At 40.7% G+C, this 14,250-nt stretch overlaps 1 protein-coding gene across 2 annotated transcripts in view; it reads left to right on the top strand.

Moving 5' to 3' along the window:
* The window catches only part of CTNNA1 (catenin alpha 1), a 199,525-nt gene that overhangs the window by 166,491 nt on the left and 18,784 nt on the right, over positions 1-14,250 (top strand). For both annotated transcript variants that reach the window (XM_053566409.1, XM_053566410.1), the window contains exon 11: positions 13,659-13,815. In XM_053566409.1, coding sequence (XP_053422384.1) covers positions 13,659-13,815 — 157 coding nt within the window. The remainder of the gene's footprint in view (positions 1-13,658; positions 13,816-14,250) is intronic.

Raw genomic sequence — 14,250 nt, forward strand, 5'->3', positions numbered from 1 at the left:
GATAAGAAAAAAAAAAAGAAAAATAGAGAAAGGAGAGGGGGTGGGTAAAAGGAATATTGACAAAAAGAAGAGAGGCACAGAAAGAGGGAGACAGAGCAATATAGGTGTACAGTAGGGTACTTTGACAGAACCTTAAAAACCCCACCTTCTGGGGGTGCCCAGTTGGGTGGTTCCATTGAGGTCAGCAGCTCTTTGCTAACCTGATCAGACACAGTATCCCACCTCCACCAAGTAGAGAGGAAAGACAAAAATGCTATAAATCAAACCAAAACAAGCAAACATAAAAGTATACTGGATAAAATTGGGTGAAAAACCAAATAATAGCGGTAGAAACACTAGCAGAAATGAAGTTCTAGTTATTGAAGAAGGCAGCAATGGGAAATTATAATTAAACTAGTAAAATTGAGAAAGGAAAAGGCTCTGTATGGAAAAGGTTGAAATTAAAAAATAAAACAACATCAACATAAATTAAAAAAACAAACCAAAAAAAAAAAAAAAACCCACAACCAAAAACAAAGCAGTATGTATATGTTATTGAATATTGTCTGGGCAACACGTGGTCTTCTGGGGTATGAGATGTTAATCAGAGTTCTGATATGACTGGAGGCTGCTGATTTCTCAAGCCCCAGCAGGTAGACACCCTAAATCTCTCTTCAGCGCACTTAAAAGGCACTTTGAACTTGTAAACTTGCTGAGTTGAAGCTTTCCCAGTAAAGTGCTTGTCGCTGGAATCACTGCTGAAGGGGCTATCCACTTACCCAGTGTGCCAAAACCGGTCTCACTCTGCCCCTGAGGGTGAGGGCTGCAAGGCAGCTCAGACCCCACCCTTAGGCTACTTGGTCGCTGGGTTACCAGCTCCCACCTGATTCTAGCTCTGCGACCCTGAGGGCGGAGCTTGCCGGGGCAGATCACTCACAATGGCTCCCTGTGACCCACAGCCAAACACTATTAGGTCTGTCTGGCTCAGCTGCTCAGACTGGGGCCCTAGACAACGGCCAGAGTTCTCCGCACTCCTGCTCAGGCTCTCCCCAAGGCAGTTCAACTGAGTGCCACGTCCAAAGACACCAAAACAGTTCACAGGTAAGGCCTTTCTGGTTTGCAGTCTGGCTGCTACTGAACTTACAGTTGCGGGCGGGTTTAGACGGATTGAACACACGCGACCACTTGCCGTTTTTCCACTGTTTTAGTCCTCCTCTTGGGGTCCAGAAGTCTCTCGCTGACTCCCTGTATCCTCACAGGGGCGATGATAGTCAGATCCCACCAGCCAGAGATGCCTGGAGTCCTATCTCTCCAGACTCACGGTGCCCAGATGCAAGGAAGCTGTTACTCGGCCGCCATCTTGCTCCGCCTCCAGCACTTTGTTTTTAATGTCTTTGGTTCTCCTTTGGTTTTGAAATTCTTGAAAAGCAATAACGCTACAAACAGATGGTAACATACACTTATCACACTTACCAAGAGTATTTATATAAATGATCTTAAAGGCCAGGAAGAAAAATCACATGGAGAGTCTAGTAGATTCTAATAAAAATGACAGTGTGCAGAAATCATGTGTGGCTAGGCTGTGTTTGGGTTTGCTGGGTTTGGGTTTGCTATCAGAAAGCATCATTGCACCTTCTCCTTTGCAGTTTTGTTTCTTTTGCTAAAATATAAATTGCCTAGCCCATAACTTGGCATTGGGTATATGACCTGGATAAAAAGGTGTTTCTCTGGATGTGATTTTTCTCTAGCTCCTCATCTGGGTTTGTTCCTAGCCTTGTGCGCAATCTGCTATGCACAGGGCCTGGGCAGGGTTAGTAATGCAAAATTAAAGTAAGTGTTTGCAGGTATGATAATGGCCGACTGAATAGCATGTGCTTGTTTTTCCTTGAAGCACCTGTGACTGCACTGCAGCCTATTATTGCCAGCTTTTTTCATTGTTTGTTTGTTGTGTTTGTTCATTGTGTCACCCAAGCTGGAGCACAATGGCTCCATCATAACTCAACTGCAATTTGGAATGCCTGGGCTTAAGTGACCCTCTCAACTCAGCCTCCTGAGTAGCTGGGAGTATAAGTATGTGCCACCACAGCTGACTAGTTAGTAATTTTTCTTTTCTTTTGGTTTTAGAGATAGGTCTCTCTATGTTGCTGGCCGAACTCCTGACCTCAAGTGATCCTCCCACCTTAGCCTCCCAAAGTGCTGGGATTATAGGCGTGAGCCATCATAACAGGCCACCTTTTTGTTACTTTAAGGAAACATCAGCCATTCAGATTTTTCTGTCAAAGCAATTAAAACAATTGATAACCATTTCAAATCTTTGAGGGAGGCAAGTCAGATTATTCTGTGAGCTTCATCTGGCCTAACCTGGCCCATGTGTTTCATGCTCAAAGGAACTGTCATTCAAAGTAGCTAATGGCTGTTCCTCTGAGGAAGAGGACTTTGATTATAGAGGCCTCTCCTCCTTCAGCCTGATAAAGGCAGTGATCACATGCACTGGAAGTCCTAGTCTTGAGGTACCTCTTTCTAGAATCTAGGCAAGTTAATTAATCAACAAGTTAGTTAAATAACTAGGCTAGTTAATTCACCAGGCATTTAAGATAGTGTTTTAATATGCTACAGCATATAGCCACACATTAACAAGTATTATATTAAAGTTCATATTTCTTTATAGTAAAGCTACTGTTGACATCTGTGCACAGTATAGAATAGACGTTCAATCTTTGCAGGATACTTTTTGTGCCTCCTGTCTAGGTTAGGCAACCCTCTCCCATTTGCTGGGGGCTGCTTTTCGGTGGCTTCACCCTTAGTTTGGAATGGATCCTATACCTCATTGCTTTTCTCTGGTGGAGAGAAATGATAGATGCAACCACTAAAGCCATTTTCATCCTCATTTTTCAGTTTGTCCTGTAACAGATTAACTCTTGGAAATGTGAAAGTCCATTCTGAGGCACCAACTTTTTCACAGTTAAGCAACTTTAATATTTGAGATATTAAAATTGAGTTGAGGAAGATAAACCTGAAAGGGGCTATATTTTGTTGCTGGCATTGGTGGGGGGAAACACATCTTTGCTTTTTTGCTATTATTGTTAATACAAAAGACAGTAGATCAGCTCTCTCTTTGCATTTCACAACACTGTCTTACTCTGTTCATCAGAAAGGGACTATCTCCATTGAAGCAGAGGGACCCAGCCTTATGACTTTTTGCAAAGAAACAGTTTACAAACCGTTTTGGGGAAGAACGGAGGACCTGCATCTGTACCTTCCTATTCTAGACATTATGTCTTGCTTGTGGATATACCCAAGTCTTAGTCTATACTCGATGCTTTCAATATTTTGGTTTTCAAATTCAAAACCATTTGGTGCTGGCCAGAAAAATAAAACTAAACTTGTTAGCAGTAGTAGGTTTCTGACAATTGAGTCTTTAAAATCAGAAGAGGACATTCTGGATATTATCTCACTTTTAATATTTTATTTTTCTTAGTTATGTGAGAATGAACATCACACATTTAATACAAATCTGGCACTTTAATAATTCGTATAGCCTGGTTTCTTGCATGGCCTTTCTTGGAAATTCAGAAAAGGGATGAATTTAGTATTTGAAGCCTGTAATCCTAGTGCTCTGGGAAAACAAGGTGGGAGGATCACTTGAGCTTAGGAGTTCAAGAACAGCCTGAGCAAGAGCACCCCATCTCTACTAAAAATAAAAAAATAAGCCAGGCAACTTGGCACATTCCTGTAGTCTCAGCTACTTGGGAAGCTGAGGTAGGAGAATAACTTGAACCCAGGAGTTTAAGGTTACAGCGAGCTATGGTGACGCCACTGTACTCTACCTGGAATGAGCAATAGAGTGAAACTCTGTCTCAAAAACAAAAAAGGGAAAGCGTGAAGGAAATGACTGGTGACAGATTTGCCATGGAAGTTGTCTTGAGGAGAGAGGGAACAGCAAGTGCAAAGGCTTTTAGGAGGGATAACAAATATCGAAAGGAAGTTTGGATGGTGTAGGACCAGTGTAAGGCCTTTGGCTTTTAGTCTGAGTGAGATGGGAAGCCACTGGAAGGTTCTGAGTTAGAGGGGTAACATGATCTAACTTAGACTTTAACAAGATCTCTCTGACTTATTTGAGGAAAGATAGAAACAGAGAGGCCCTTTAGGAAGCTGTGGTAAACAGAAGAGTGTGCCCCCTTAGTTGTCCATTTCTTAATTTTAATTTCTCAAACTTGTGATTATATGACCTTATATGGCAAACGGCACTTCGCAGCGATAAATAAAAAGGATCTCTAGATGGGAAGATTATCTTATTCAGGTAGGACCCTGACATAATCACAGTATCTTTATATGAGAGAGGCAGGAGACTCAGAGGCAGAGAAGGAGGTATGATAGAAGCAGAAGTTGGAAGCCAAGGCATGTGAGCAGCCTCTGGAATTTGGAAAAGTTGAGGACTGTATGTTTGAGTAGAGCCTCCAGAAAGAACACAGCTCTGATGGTACATTGATTTTGGTAAGACCCATTTCAGACTGCTGACCTGCAGAACTCTAAGATAATACATTTGTGATTTTTTTTTTTTAATTGTGATGTTTTAAGCCACTAAGTTTGTGGTAATTTGTTCCAAAAGCAATAGGAGATTAAAACAGATGGTAGTATAGTAATCCAAGCAAAAGTACAGTGGAAGTGGTGAGCACTGGTTAGCATTTGGATATATTTCAAAGGTGGAATTTATTGAAAGATGAGGTATGAAGTGAGAGAGAAAAAGAAGAGTCAGGGAAAAGTACAGAGTTTTGAGACTAAGCAGCTAGAATGATGGAGTTACTATTTATATTGGTAAGGAGGAATGGTTTAGGGCAGGGGTCCTCAAACTTTTTAAACGGGGGGCCAGTTCACTGTCCCTCAGACCGTTGAAGGCCCGGACTATCGTTTAAAAACAAAAACTATGAACAAATTCCTATGCACAACTGCACATATCTTATTTTGAAGTAAAAAAACAAAATGGGAACAAATACAATATTTAAAATGAAGAACAAATAAAGTTAAATCAACAAACTTACTAGTATTTCAATGGGAACTATGGGCCTGCTTTTGGCTAATGAGATGGTCAATGTCCGGTTCCATATTTGTTACTGCTAGTCATAACAAATGATGCAAGTGTGCATCAGTTAGTCTAGATCTGGTTGGAGATTTCAGATGTTTCATTCTGGAAAAAGTCTGTTCACAGACAGACGTGCTACCAAAGATGGTTGCCATTTTGAGTGCATGGTTCCTGAGATTAGAATATGTCTCAGAGGGGAGAGATGCATAGAAATGAGGAAGGCTGCTTGACTTGAATGCGTCTTTCACAGTCACAGTTCTGCAGTTCAGCCAGTTCCATTTAGTAAATCGTATCCACATTTTCAATCAATAGAAAATGGGTTACGGAAAAGCTGTATGTCCTGTTCATGGAGATGAAGCTCTTTAAATCTAAATCAGAACTCCTTTTGCACCTTTTCCAGTGAATCCACACATGTTTTATTTGGGAATGCAATCAATGGATTTTCCGCTAACAGATTTTGAGTTGTGGGGAGATGGCAGAAATTTTCCTCCTTCACTTGTTTGATGAGGAGGCCTAATTTTACTTCAAATGCTTTCACATATGATTGCATATCACAGATGAACTTCCCCTTTCCTTGAAGTTGCACATTGAAATTGTTGAGTAGCTCTGTTACATCTATCAGAAAGGCAAGGTGCCATTTCCATTCTGCATCATTGAGCTCTGGTACTTGTTTTTTGAAAGCAGAAAAGCTGTGATCTGTGGAAGTAGGTCATAGAAATGTTTCAAAATTCTCCCTTGACTCAGCCAATGGATTTCTGTGTGGTACGGAACATCTTCACAGGCAACATTTAGCTCAGACAGAAATTCCTGAAATTGTCTGTGGTTTAGTGTATTACCTCTAATGAAGTTAACACAAGATACCACAGTTTTCATAACAGAGTCCCACTTCAGTGATTTACTACACAGCGCTTGTTGGTGGATGAGGCAGTGTATGGCTATTGGATGAGAATGGTTATGTTTGTCCATCTCTTGGTTAATGAGAGCAATTACTCCTTTTTTAGACCCCACCATGCTAGGAGCACCATCAGTTGTCACACCGGCTAGTTTTGCCCAGTCCAGCTCCAAACTATTCACGGTTTGGCGAACCTTTTCATAAATATCCTCTTCTGTAGTTGTTCCTTTGATGCTTTGCAGTGCAGCAAGCTCTTCTCTGACTTTGAAATAGTCATTCGTACCACGAATAAAAATTAGAAGTTGTGCAGAATCACGAACATCATTACTTTCGTCGAGTGCCAAGGAAAAATAGGAAAGGTTTTTTGTGGAGAAACTACCCCCAACCAACTAACCAACTTAAAAAAATAAGGCTTTCCTAACTTCAAAAAAAAGGCTCTTCTAACTTCAAAAAAGGTGCCCCCATCTGCAAAAAAAAAAAAAAAAAAGACCTCCTAACTTCAGAAAAAAAGGCCCTACTAACTGCAAAATAAAAAAAAAAAAAGACCTCCTAACTTAAAAAAAAAAAAAAAAATCCTAACTTGTTCTTACCTCAGTCCTTAGGCAGCAGCAGGCTCTGCACAGGCAATCTGGTGACTCCTCTGATTACACCAGAGACTGAGATGAGGAGTCGAGACACAGAGAGAAGGAGGGGCGGGGAGAGACAGAGAGAAAGAGCGGAGTCAGAGAGTAGGAGGGGAAATGGAGAGTGTGGGGCACATTCCACACATGTGCACTGAGGCCCGGACAGTGGGTTGCTAAGCAGGACGGCAGTAACACCCGGCGGGGAGAGACAGAAGGAACGGAGTCGGAAAGTTGGTGCACATTCCACACATGCGCGCTGTGGCCCGGGACAAGTCGGCTACTAAGCAGGACAGGCAGCTGTGGCAAAAACACCCCATGGGCCAGATAAATCTCCTCAACGGGCTGCACGTGGCCCGCAGGCCGTAGTTTGAGGACCCCTGGTTTAGGAGAAGAGATAAGGAGCTCAGTTTTGTATATGTTAATTTTGAAGTGGTCATTAGATACCCAAGATCCAGTGTTACATTCAGGGAAGAGATGTGAACTACCCTGTTTTCCCGAAAATAAGACAGTGTCTTATTTTAAGGTGTGCTCCCAAAGATGCGCTAGGTCTTATTTTCAGGGGAGGTCTTATCTTTCCTGTAAGTAGGTCTTATTTTAGGAGGATGTCTTATTTTCGGGCAAATAGGGTAGATGTATGAATGTGAGGTTCATTAGCACGTACATGGTGCTTAAAACCATGGGCCTAGATGAGGCCACCAAAGGAGTGGGTATACTTAGAGAAAAAAAGGTCTGGGATCTGATCTGGGGTTTTCTAACAGGTAGAGTTTGGGGAGATGAGCAGTATACCTAGCAAGGAGACTGAGAAAGGGTTGAGACTGGAAGAACATCCTGGTTATATCTTAGAAGCCAAGTAAAAAAAATATTTCTAGGAAGAGTTATTCATGCCAAATGGTTGCAAAATGTGAATTGAGAATTGATCCTTCAATTAAGCAACATTTAGAGATCATATATGACCTTGGACAAGAGAGGTTTGGGTACAGTTTAAGGGAGATAAGCTTGACTGGAGTGGGTTCAAGCGAGAAGTGAGGAATTGAATATAACAACTCTTGAGTTTTACGTAAGGATTTGTAGGTACTGGGTGAGGATATTTGGGGGGGTGTCTTTTTTTTAAGATAGAGTTTATTATGTTATGTTTTTTATGATGATTCAAATAATTCAGTAGAGAAGAAATTTTGATAACATGCAATAGAGGGGGGAACATTGCTAGAACAATGTTTTGGAGTTGAAGGGGGCATTGAGATCCAGTGAGCACACGAGTGAATAGATGGGTCTGAGATGGGAGCACAGAAAGAACAACCATAATTAAAGGAGCTAAGACAGTATAAGGCACAGATGCAGGTAAATGGGTAGATGTAGCAATAGGAATCTGTAGCACTCTCTTTTGATTGCATTCATCTTCTCCTTTAAATAGGCAGCAGTATTATAAACTGCAGTAAAGATGCTGATAAAAGTATAAAACAATGACTCATTGAGAGTCCAGTTTGGAAGAGGGGGGAGAGTGACCCGAGTTCTCCACCTGAATAGAGTGACCAAGAATTTTAACATGAGACCCAGTCAGCATGGTTGGGAGCAAGAAATTATACATTTTATTTTGTAAGTGTTCCACTTAAAATTATCTGCGATAACCAAGTAGAGCTACTGGGTATGTAGTTGGGATATGCTTTGGAGGTTAGAATGACTGGTCTAGGTGGGAGGTGAGGAAGTAATTGACAAGTGGGTGGCATTTTAAATCATAAAACTGGGCTCAGTGGCTCACGCCTGTAATCTTAGCACTCTGGGAGGCCAAGGCCAGTGGATTGCCTGAGCTCACGAGTTGGAGATCAGCTGAGCCAGAGTGAGACCTTGTCTCTAAAAATTTAGCCGGGTGTTGTGGCAGGTGCCTGTAGTCTGAGCTACTTGGGAGGCTAGGGTAAGAGAATCGCTTGAGCCCAAGAGTTTGAGGCTGCTGTGAGCTGTGATGACATGGCACTCTTCTGAGGGTGACAAAGTGAGACTCTGTCTTAAAAAATAAAATAAAATAAAATCATGAGACTAGATGAAATTGCCTGGGGAGGAGAGGTGGGGTATTGAAAGAGAAGGCAGTATAGGAGTGAGCCTTGATGAACTCCAACACCAGTGGAAGACAACAAGGATAGCAAAGGAGACAAAGAAAAAATAGCCACAATGAGGGAAATAAAACAGAAATAGTATTTGACAAAATCCAATATGCACTTTGCAAACTAGGAATAGAAGAAAACTTTCTCAGCCTGATAATATCTATGAAAAATCAATAGCCTAACATAATATTTAATGGTGTAAGACTGAATTCTTTCTCCTTACCGTCAGAAACAAGAGAAAGATATCTGCTTTTGCCACTTCCACACAACATTGTAGGTGGGCTCAAGCCAATAGCAGCATTTTATAAGTTGCCATTAATACGATAGTAGTGCCTGCTTTGGGGCTCCTTGCAAATTTGATGAGCAAAAATAGTACCATTAATTTGCATTTCTTTAATTAACAAGTATGAGTACACTTCCTCCCAGTTATTTCTTAGTCATCTATTCTTCATTTTAGATAAGCTGACCATGTCTTTCCCTGTTTTCCTACTGGTGTTTTGGTGTTCTACCTGATTTACCTAACACTATATATGCAAATATTTAATTTGTAATATGTATTTAAAAGTAGACAATATAGTTAAATTCTTAAGTTGACTTCTCCCATTATTTAGAAATAGAACTTTCTAAGACATGGATAATTTTTTTGTAGTTAAATAATTAATAGATGAATACATTCTTCTAGGTTTATTCTTTTTAATTCCTCACCTGGAAACAATCTTAGACTATGAAAGTAGTAAGTAATGATGACTTCATATACATGACCCACTTGATGCACATGGTGACACAGGATACTGATAAAGTGAACTGTAAATGAATTAAATGTGTGAAGGGAGGCTATAATGTTATTTTTCTCCAAATAGTCTCCTGAATGTAAAACCAGTATACTCTACTGATCTGTGATGTCACTTTTATCATACACTAAGTCAGTGGTTTTCAACCTTTCTGATGCCGCGGCCTTTAATACAGTTCCTGTGGGTCGCGACCCACAGGTTGAGAACCGCTGCACTAAGTCCTGCTATGTCGCAGGTTCTCATTTCAGACCACTCTGTTAATTGCTTTAGTTTTATTTTGACTTTTGACCATTTATCCTTATTCTTGTTCTCTATCCCCATGATTTTCTTATTAATTTTTTCTGTATTAATTTGTTAATAAATGTGTCATTCATCCTACTTCTAAGTGTGGCATATGTTTTCATTTATTCCAGCTCAACTCAGAAAAGTTGAGTTATAGAACTTCAGTCATTCTGTTTTTTTCTTTTCTTTTTCCTTTCCTTCCTCCTTCCCTTTCCCTTCCTTTTCCTTTCCTTTCCTTTTCTGACAGAGTTTCACACTGTTGCCATTGGTAGAGTGCTATGGTATCACAGCTCACAGTAACCTCAAACCCTTGGGCTCAAGTGATTTTCTTGCCTCCGCCTCCCAAGTAGCTGGGACTATAGGCACCCACCACAAAACCTGGCTATTTTTAGAGACAAAAATCTCCCTCTGGCTCTGGCTGGTCTTGAACTTGTGAGCTCAGGCCTCCAAAGTGCTGGGATTATAGGCATGAGCCGCTGTGCCCTTTTCTATTTTTTAGTAGAGACAGGGGTCTTGCTTTTGCTCAGGCTGGTCTCAAACTTCTGAGCTCAAGCAGTCCACCCACCTTGGCCTTCCAGAGTGCTATTATTATAGGCATGAGCCACCATGCCTGGCCAGCATTCTGGTTTCTTTACAGATTTAATCCCACATGTTTCATATTTATTGCTTTTATGAAGATTGACATTCTTCATTTTGTATTGTTTTTTCTGGTACATATAAGAGTTTTGATATATTTATATTATCTCTAGCTATATTTATGAATTCTTATTAATTTTAAGAGTTTTCAATTGATACACTTCGATTGTCTACATTACAAAGGTCACCACCTCCCTTCTAACAGCTTTTTCTGTTATTTCTATTTCTCATCTTATTTCATTGGCTAGAAAGTCCATTCTGTTATTATTTAACTAATGGTGTGATGGTAGGTGTTCCAATCAATAACACCGATTGCAAAGGTAAATAATTTTACAGTTTCACCAGTATCATTTTGAATGAGTATTTAAAGTACAGTACGTTAAAAAAGTATCTTTTTTCCAAATTTAGTTAAGTGCCATCAGAAATGAGTATTTAATTTTATTAAATGACAGTTCTGTAATCCAAATGAGCAAGTTAACCTTGAGCAAGGTGTTCCCCTCTACCCCCATGAGATAGGTTACAGAACAAAGAGAGTACTTTTCTCTTTGTAATAGAAAATGTTTAAAACATATAATTAATTCCCTGCCGCACGATTACTTGGCTCTCTTAAGAATCATTTTTACCAGCCAGATATTCCTACAAGATCTAGCTCCACTCTGATAACATCAGTACATTTGTGAATTACCAAATTAATTAATGAAGAAAGTGCTCCACAATGGTGAATACACCCAGTGGAAAAAGTATGGCAAGAAGGAAGAGGCAAAAAATAACTATTAAAATGATGAAAATGTGGGAGACCACAGCATGCTATGGGAGAAAAAAAAATCAGGTTATCTCTTCCTCCAAATTATTATTATTTTTTCTTCTTATTTTTTTTGGAGGCAGAGTCTCAAGCCATTGCCCTGGGTAGAGTGCTCTGGCGTCACACCTCACGGCAACCTCAAACTCTAGGTCTTAAGTGATTGTTGCCTCAGCCTCCCAAGTAGCTGGGACTATAGGCGGCTGCCCAGCTAGTTTTATTTTTGTTGTCGCTGTTGTTTTAGCTGGCCCGGGCTGGGTTCAAATCCGCCAACCTGGGTGTATGTGGCCGATGCCCTACCCACTGAGTTAAGGGGCGCCACCTTTTCCTCCAAATTATTGTCCAAACCCAGACACTTATGAAAGTGATGGGTTATTAATGATTAATAAACTGAATGGCTCAGTTCTTTATGCCTATAAATCTATAATTGCTAGTTTACCAAATCTAATGGTTTAGGAAGGAAGAGGAATAGTGGCACCGGTATGTGTAGTGGATCTGATTCTTTTTAAATCTGTTATGATCTATAGCCTTTGGGGGCTAAGATACTAACACACTAACATTGTTTTTCTTTCTTTCTTTCTTTTTTTTTTTTTTTTGAGACAGAGTCTCACTCTGTCATCCCGGATGGAGTGCTATGGCATCATAGCTCACAGCAACCTCAAACTCTTGGGTTCAAATGAATCTCTTGCCTCAGCCTCCCGAGTAGCTAGGACTACAGGTGCCTGTGACAAAGCCTGGCTATTTTTTAGAGACAGGGTCTCACACTTGCTCAGGCTTGTTTCCAACCTGTTAGCTCAGGCAATCCACCCACTTCGGCCTCCCAGAGTGCTAGGATCGCACTAGCAGTGCGAGCTAGTGAGCCGCTGTGCCCGGCCTCTCAAGCGAGTCTCTTGCCTCAGCCTCCCAGGTAGCTGGGACTACAGGCCAGCCAACCACAACACCCAGCTGCTTTTTCTATTTTTAGTAGAGACAGGGTCTTGTTTTTGCTTAGGCTGGCCTTAAGCTCCTGAGCTCAAGCAATCCACCTGCGTCAGCCTCCCAAGTACCTGGGACTACACAGCATAACACTTGGCTAAGTGTTTCTCTAGTCTTTCTCTTGCTCAGGCTGGTCTTGAACTCCTGAGCTCAAGTGATCCTCCCACCTTTGCCTCCCAGAGTGTGCTAGGATCACTGGTGTTAGTCACTGTGCCAGGCTGAATTGTATACTTTAAAAGGGGTGAATTGGGCTCGGCGCCTGTAGCACAGTGGTTATGCTGCTGCCGCCGCCAGCCACATACACCAACGCTGGTGGGTTCGAACCCGGCCCGGTCCAGCTAAAGAACAATGACAACTGTAACCAAAAATAGCCAGACATTGTGGTGGGTGCCTATAATCCCAGTTACTTAGGAGGCTGAGGCAGGAGAATCACTTAAGCCCAGGAGTTTGAGGTTGCTGTGAGCTGTGATGCCACGGCACTCTACCAAGGGTGACCTAGCAAGACTCTGTCTGGAATAAATAAATAAATAAATGGGTGAATTGTATGATATGCAAATTATATTTTAGGCTATCTTTTTTTTTTTTTTTGAGAAAGTCTCCATTAAAAAGAAAAAAGCTTAGCATGGGAATCTAATATGTTCTTCATGAATGCATTTTGACACCGTATTTAGAACCTGAAATGCCAGATGTTCACCACAAGATTATTTATAGTGGTGGGTACAAGTGACAACCTAGGCATCCCACAGTAGGAGAGTAACATACACAATATGGTAATGGTTTTTAATATATATTTAATGATATGGGGAAGTATTTAAAAGAAGAAACAGGATAATGTTTATGTAGCATATAATTCTAATTGTGCAGTTTTGATGTATTTACCTGTGTGACTGTGTGGGGAGAAAAAAGCCTGGAATTTAATGTTAAAAATTATAGAGTAGAGGCTTGGCTTACACCTGTAATCTTAGCAATCCTAGCAATCTGGGAGGCTGAAGCAGGCGGATTGTCCCGGAGTCACAGGTTCAAGACCAGCCTGAGCCAGAAGGAGACCCTGTCTCTAAAAATAGCTGGATATTGTGGCAGATGCCTATAGTCCCAGCTACTTGGAGGCTGAGGCAAGAGTATCGCTAGAGCCCAAGAATTTGAGGTTGCTGTGAGCTGTGACTCCATGGTACTCTACTGAGGGTGACAAAGTGAGACTCTGTCTCAAAAAAATAAAATAAAAATACTTTTAAAAAATTGTAGAAAAACTAAGAGGTGCCTTTTGTTTTATAATTCTCTATAATTTCTAAGTAAAATATGTATTCCTTCAACCTTGACATGTAAAACCTACTACTCTATTTCATCTTTGTAATATTAATACTTGCAGTGGAACATTTGGTATCACATCTCCTAGTGAAATGCGTGTAAGACAAAGCCATCACTACTTTACTGACCAGATTTTCCCATCTGTTTTATTTCCATAACTCTGAAAAAGAATAAACAATAAACTTTAATATTTTTCGCAGGTTATCAATGCTGCACTGGCTTTAGCAGCAAAACCACAGAGTAAACTAGCTCAAGAGAACATGGATCTTTTTAAAGAACAGTGGGAAAAACAAGTCCGTGTCCTCACAGATGCTGTTGATGATATTACTTCCATTGATGACTTCTTGGCTGTGTCAGGTAATGAGCTGGTTCTCCAGAGAACCATGTCAGGATGTTTATAATTACTTATGTCTAAGTTATAATAATAGACAATCAAAAAACCCCCAAGTCTGGGCAGGTAAATATCCTAGCAACAATATTGTGCTGATTTTCATTTTAATTAAAAAAAAAAAAATAGCTACCACTGACTCTAGAGCAATGGGAGGCGGGACTGGAATTGTTTCCAGTTATTTTGGCAAGTTCTAGAAGCATGAATTAGAAAGCTAACTGACAGAGGATTTTCCTTGCTTGAATAGAATGAGATCCTCAATGTGTGACCTGTAGAGCACTATAACCAGCCCTCTTGCTACTTCTGTTTTCAGAAAAAACATTGACCTGTGTCTTGGTAGAAGCTGTGGTTATTAGGAGAAAGGATTGTCAGCATCACCTTTAGTTTCTTTTTAAAATAAATTT

Source organism: Nycticebus coucang, chromosome 17 (genome assembly GCF_027406575.1).
Source record: "Nycticebus coucang isolate mNycCou1 chromosome 17, mNycCou1.pri, whole genome shotgun sequence".
NCBI lineage: Eukaryota > Metazoa > Chordata > Mammalia > Primates > Lorisidae > Nycticebus > Nycticebus coucang.